General features: G+C 31.7%; 1 protein-coding gene across 1 annotated transcript; it reads right to left on the bottom strand.

The window, feature by feature from the left end:
• Positions 1–2,185: 2,185 nt before the first annotated feature.
• Positions 2,186–5,331, bottom strand: LOC102585962 (uncharacterized). Its single transcript, XM_006354720.2, has 4 exons — positions 5,164–5,331; positions 3,206–3,854; positions 2,917–2,965; positions 2,186–2,364 (listed from the first exon to the last, which is right to left on the bottom strand). Exons 2-4 carry the CDS (start codon positions 3,830–3,832, stop codon positions 2,327–2,329), a joined length of 714 nt encoding a protein of 237 aa, XP_006354782.2. The 5' UTR covers positions 3,833–3,854; positions 5,164–5,331; the 3' UTR covers positions 2,186–2,326.
• Between the last annotated feature and the right edge of the window lie 1,860 nt (positions 5,332–7,191).

The raw sequence follows: 7,191 nt of genomic DNA, 5'->3' as shown, positions 1-7,191 counted from the left end.
TTAAGCTTTATTATAATTACCAACATATGTGGACTATAATCTTTATTGGCCCATTTATAATTCTAAGTTTCAAACTTGAAATAATATATTAAAAGATAAAAACTATGGACAAGTATAAGAAATATTTAAAAATTATATCAAAGTAAATATTTTTATGTATAAAATAAAATTTTAAAATTATATATATAAATTCGGGTTGGTTTGGTCTCGGGTTGGTTTTTTTTAGTTAAAACCAAACCAACCCAAATATAGTCGGGTTTTTTTTTTCAAAACCAAACCAAGTCAAACCAAACCACTAGTCGGGTTTTTTTTCGGGTTGACTCGGTTTGCGGTTTGATTCGGTTCTCGGTTCGGTTTTGTACACCCCTATATATATGGATGCGACCACTCATCATAATGATACAAAAATAACTCTAGGATTCAATTTATATCCATAGTAAATTAAAATTTCAAATTGAAGTTAGAAATTTTATTCAAATCTCATAAATAAATATAATTTCAAATCAAAACTTTAAAATTGAACTCAAAAATTGTATGATGAAACACCTATTAAGATTTTTATAATGAAATATTTTAAAGTGATAGTCAGAAATGGATGTAGAGACTTGTATATAGATTCATCAAAACTCAATAGCTTTACTGAATATTTATAAATACTTAATCATAAATTTAATTATTATTATAATATTAACTTGTGACGAACGTAGAAATTCATACCACCTCCGGTGATAGATAACTAGTGATTAAATGTTGTAGGGACATATATATATAGGTCTATTCGGATGAGATGGCAACTGGACCTTTTCTAATTCATCCTAAGGAATAGTCAAGTGTTGATTGAGGCGTTATTCTGTCCTACCGTTTTATTCATATATGTATAAAATAATAAATGACAACTAAGATTTAATTAATTAATTTATATTTTAAAAAAGGATGATCCTATCCTTGAGATACACTACATTATAATTTATAGTATTTAGAAAATCAAATGTCGTTGGAATGACTACCCAATATATCACCTTCATAATGTATTCACGATTAATATATAGGAAGAGAGCATTGCATGAGAAGTACACCTAATTAATTCTTTTCATCATATATAGTACATAACATTGATTAGACTCTGCAATATATCATATTATTAGGAAATCAAAGAAATTGGAATGAGCAAAAAGAGAAAATATGATAGTTATTTCTTTTATGAAAAATCATAAGTCTATTAAATCACGAGCAAGTGCATGCCGGGATTTTTGTTTTTTTACTTCAATTAAGTAAGTAAAGAATTAGTAAAATATGAAAAGCTTGGAGGACAAAACATGAGTGCATCATTGTTATATTGTTTATTATCAGATCCCTTTACAATTGTGTTAAAACTATTATTTATAGGTTACAAGGTAGAACATCAACCAATAGAAAAACTTCACTCGAGCACTAAAGTACTACAGTTAACGGTTGTTGTTCTCATGAAAATGTTATTAGTAGTGCTTGTTAATATTCTTCTATTGTGATTAAGATATTCTACGAATTACGATCATATCTGACAATTGATATATCTATCCTTATTATCATTTAGCCATATCATTGAGACACGAGTCCTTTCTTTTCTTTGGGGCGTAAGGTCCCGCCTTTTTCCTGAATGACAAAACATTTTTAAACCATGGTTCTACAACATATCCACTGTCGACTTGGGCCATATATAAACGGGCTAAAGGAAAAGATGGGCTGGGAGTATATGAAACCATAAGCCCAGGTCTTATTGGGCACTCAGCTACAAGAAACTGATGGACACATTTTGTCCTTCAAATTAACTGATCTTTAATTATTGCTCTTTGACAATCAAACTTATGCCAAGTGAGACACAAGTTCTTTAGAAACTAAGTCATTTTCAAACATAACTTTGTGAGATGTTACAATACCCACAAAATAGGGCAAAAAAGTGCAAATGACCCATATATCTGTCTGCTCTCTTTGATCTCCCATTTTGATAGGAACTTTACACTATCATACAACGTTTAAAATTCCACATTACAAAAATTATTATTATTCTCATTTTTACATTCCAATCCATAAAAGGATAATATTACTACATCTTGGCCGCAAATCTTAATCCCTTCATGTTTTCTAGCTAAAAGATATCACTGCTTGAAAAGAGATACTCCGCAACAAAAAGATGGAAGACAGATCATAATATAACAAAAACATACTTAAAACTGTTTACACAAATACGTTTAGCAATAGATGTAACCAACATATTAGAACCAATTCACGTGGGAATGAAACAAAAGAAAACAACTACTTATATATGTGAATTTTAATTGTCTTATAACTATTTCTCTGCTTTCTCGCGGCGGCTCATGAAAACACTTGTCAGCAACTCGAAAGATGCCTTCAGCAACTCCAGTGCCTGCATAATAGTAGGAGTTCACTAAGTAGGAATACTTAATCGAGTAGAAAACGATAGACAAAAGACACGAGCAAAATTTACTGAGTTTATTTCAGACACACCCAATAGTAAAAAAGTAAAAAATTGTGTCCACCATCCAAGTGTCAAAAGAAGAATGGAGCCTCACACAACTATTGTTGGTTGGGTCTAAAAATTTTCGTTATCCACCACTTCCCTTCAGAAGAATAATTTTATATCTTGAAACGCAAATCTTAATCCCTCCCTGTTTTCTAGCTAAAAGATATCAATGCTTGAGAAGAGATACTCTGTAACAAAAAGATGAAGGCAGATAATATAACAAAAACATACTCAAAACTGTCTACACAAATACGTTTTAGCAATAGATGTAACCAACAGATCAGAAACAATTCACGTTGGAATGAAACAAAAGAAAACAACTACGTACTTATATATATGAAAATTTTAATTATCTCATAACTATTTCTCTGCTTTCTTGCCGCTCATGAAAACACTTGTCAGAACTGTTTTCGACTCCAAAGATGCCTTCAGCAACTCCAGTGCCTGCATAATAGTAGGAGTTCACTAAGTAGGAATACTTAAACCGAATAGAAAACGATAGACAAAAGACACGAGCAAAATTTATTGACTTTATTTCAGACACACCCAATGTAATCCCAACAGTGGGGTCTGGGAAGGGTGGTATACATGTACGCAGACCTTAAGAGACTAGAAACATACTATAACATATTAAAAGACGGTGACAGTATAAAAAATCTTTAAATTTTGAAGATAATTGATTACCTCTTCCACTCCGAAACTTACAACTTCCTCCTCTAGTACACCAACATCCCTGACATTAAACTTGTTGAGAAGAGCAATGCAAGAAATGGTGGACATGGGCTTAACTACCAAGTCATCTGCCACCATGTATGTCACCGCATCCTTCACAAAACCCCCTTTTGCTTCCACAGCTCCACCTGCTACTCGCGGAGCAGCATAAACTAACTTTCTTGACATAGTAAAATTACAGCTTGTACAGAGAGCAGTAGGGTCATCAGAAACAGTTAAGTGGGAACTAGTGTTGGAACAGCCGTAAAAAGTCTTCTCACATGTCGTAACATCGCCATCAAGCAATAGAAAAGGAACTGGAGAGATCCCAACTGAAGACTTGGGTTTTAAAAGGTTATCCTTGCATTGGTTCGGTTGAATAAAGGTGTCCTTCAGATTTTCTATGCTTTCGTAGAGGTTAGGCAAGGAACCACTCATTCCTTTCTCCTTAAGAAGACTGATAACGGTTCCAGCAGGCAATGAGAGAATGTGAAAGAGGAAATCAACACAGTCCTTATCAGCCTCAGCAAATAGGACTTTGCCAGCCTTGGTGTCAATCAAAAGCTTCATGCTCAATTTAGTATCAGAAGTAGTTGCCATTTTTGTTCTGAATGTTGAGGATCTACACTTTATCAAAGCACAAACACAGTGAACAAAGAGAGCTAAAACAGGACAAGTTACGCTATGTAAACTTGACTTTCATCGAGTCCCTTTTCAATCCTATTATATGAAGAAAAAAACAGAATGTGTATGATTTCAATTTCAGCAACTATGATTGTGTGGGGTTCCAGCCCCATTTCCCACTGTTAAAGTCCCACTTTGCTGCAACTTGGTGCAAATCTCTATAACCATAACATCATCATTTTTTTCAAACCAAATCTTACCAAGAAACCTACCAAAGTTTGAAATAATGGTTCTTTCATGATGTACATCGTAGGTACTAGTTTTTTCTATAATTAGAGCAGTCTTATTCATTTGTAAGAGCAAATCAAGATAGAGGGAAAAAATATTTGAGATCAAAGTGAGGTATTCCATATACTATACAAGAAAAATAGTTTGTAAAGAAATATAGAGTGTGAGCGAAATTCCAGTAAGGTGGTAAATCAAAAGAATGTTATTTCTTTAGAGTGTATTGCAATCACTTTGAATATTATATTCGTGACTACACAATATAAAAATTTCTCACTATAGTAATATCAGTTGCTCCTCTTGACCTGTGATTTTTCCCTTATTTAGAAGGATAATTCCATGTAAAATTCTAGGTGCAATTGTTTATCCATTATTTTGACCATATATATTTTTATGTTAGTCTGTGTTTTTTTTCTCCAACAGATAGGTCCTATGTTATCCCAAGAGACGGGGCTGACCAAAGGTTCAAGCCACTAAAGCAAGGGCATTTCATCAAATGTTTGATATCTTTTCCGATTAATTCAATTTTAATACATGCATATACACTAATCAAAATTCTCTTCGTTAATCTCATATAATGTAGAAACACAAAGAGTTTGCAATGAAATGCACAGTTGTGTACTGCAATAAAGTTCTCATTACCCACGCTTACTAAACCATTTTATCTAAGTCTTATGATTAAAGTATGGAACCAAAATTACATTCTTAAGTTTTAATTCTATACAGATATACTCTTTACAATCTACATCCTTAACCATTATAGGAGTATGTTCTATCTAAAATAAGATTAGAAGTTAGATTCTATCACAAGAGAGTCTGCTTCTGTACAATTGTTTAATTTTACCATAGATCTACAAGTTCCTTACAAATAAATTTCATAAGCAACTTTTCAAGTTCATTATTTATTCCCCACTTATGACCTACCCAATACTGGTTTAAAGAAATTAACTATCTGCCTAAATGGCTAGATATCTATAAACTTATAGAAGCAGTTTATAACAATTCTACATCAGAAAACTTACCTGCAAAGCAAAGGTGAAATATTGGAGAGAAATGGAGCAAAAAACTCTACGATCGAAAGAGAGAAAATGACGATTCCCGTTCCGAAGTTCCAGAAGCTTCTAGAATTGCACAAAGGATTATATGTATTTCCTGCAATGAAAAAGTAAAAATAATGAGTTGGGCCTATATGCCAGTCCACTAGGAATGGACATGGTATGATATGATATACACCAAATTATGATATTTGATATGATATATGGTATACGTTTTAAATTTTTTGATATTTAGTATTGTTTTTTATATTTAAAAATAGGAAATAACATATCGAAGTATATAATACATAAATAACATATATGTATACTATTAAAATATTACTCAAACAAATATGCAACCTAGTATTAGTATAAACTAAATGATTAGAAGTTGAAACTTTGACTACTCTATTTTGATTGAAATGTATTTTAAATATAATTGATTAATTAAATGAGTTATTTTTACTTTCTTTTGAATATATATTTCTACATGTATAATGTGTTACAGTGTTAGTATGATATAATTGATATCTTTTTAAACTTGTCAAAGTCATAATACTCAATTATACGAGTATATATTAATCAAAGTTGAACAAACTATAATTACCGATTTATCATATCGCAAAATATCGAAATTAAACTTTAAAATACTGAAATAAATTAATATGATTAATGATATAATAATTTGAAAAACAGAATATAAAATATCATATCATACCATAACAGAAGAAGGGGCAAGTGCACAGACAGTCGATTTTTTGGAATTTTTATTCAAGTACATATATAAAAGCTTACAATTGAGGTATATGTTGTTTGAACTTTGAGGTACTGCTTCGAAAACTTCAAATATAAGTTTAACGAAGTCAAACTTCAAACATTAGCATTTGCTTGGGCTAGCAAACTTTCAAACATTTTTGTTTAAATTTGGCTTGACAAATGACAATCCCAATTTTCGACTTTGTAGTCATGAACTTCAGACATTTTTATTTGAACTTCTACTTATTATTTCTTTTTACTCAAACAACATTGATTTCATCCATACCATATACCTCGAATTTGACGGGGTCAAGCTAAGGGACATGGACAGTTGAAGGCATTTGTGCATTGTACTGTTTATAATGTTGGAGATGCTTGAAAAGAGATATATACTGTGTAAAATAAGATGAATGCAGAGAATATAACTAAAATAAACTCACAGGTAAGATATGTAACCTAGAAATCAGAATCAACTCAAGAGGGAATGAAACGTCCAATTCCGGAATTTTCATGCAGCTCATGAAAATATTCGTTAGAACTGTTTTCGATTCCAAGGATGCCTTGACCAACTTCAGCACCTGCAAAATGATACTGTAGGACAGTAGGAGTGTTCACTACTTTAACGACAAAACAACATGAGTATAATTCAGATAGACGAATAGTTTTATGTAACTAGCTAGTCATAAAAAGTGAGATTTGAAACATGGAAAACATGCTACAGCATATTAAAATCCAGTGATAAAACTGTTTAATTACCTCTTCCATTCCAAAACTTACTACTTGATCTCCTGCAGCACACTAAAATCCTTGATATTAAACTTGTCGAGAAGGGCAATCCTATAAATGGCGGACATATATAGGCTTAACTACGTACCAAGTCATCCATGACCATGTAGGTTACAACCTCCTTCACAAAACCCTTTGTAGCGTTCACAGCCTGTGGTGGAGCAACATACAACTTTCTTGACAACAGTGGCGTAGCCAGAAATTTCACGAAGGGTGTCCAAGAATTGCATAGGTAAAAAAAATAATTTGACGATTGGTGCACTAAAATTTTGAAATCAAACTACGTAACATTAACAATTTATTTTTTTAATTAAAAATTATACTAAAATTTTTAAAATCAAACCACGTAAAATTTAGCTTGAATTTTCATGTTTATTTAATAGGAAGTGAACGAAAAAGAAAAAAGAGAAAGAGAAAATTCAGTTTATAATGAAATCACTTTTATACTTCAAGATTTCACCAACCTTTGGTGAC

This window comes from Solanum tuberosum, unplaced genomic scaffold, assembly GCF_000226075.1.
Source record: "Solanum tuberosum cultivar DM 1-3 516 R44 unplaced genomic scaffold, SolTub_3.0 scf00180, whole genome shotgun sequence".
Lineage (NCBI taxonomy): Eukaryota > Viridiplantae > Streptophyta > Magnoliopsida > Solanales > Solanaceae > Solanum > Solanum tuberosum.
The sequence above is the reverse complement of the archived record's forward strand: the minus strand, read 5'-3'. Positions and strand labels throughout refer to the sequence as shown.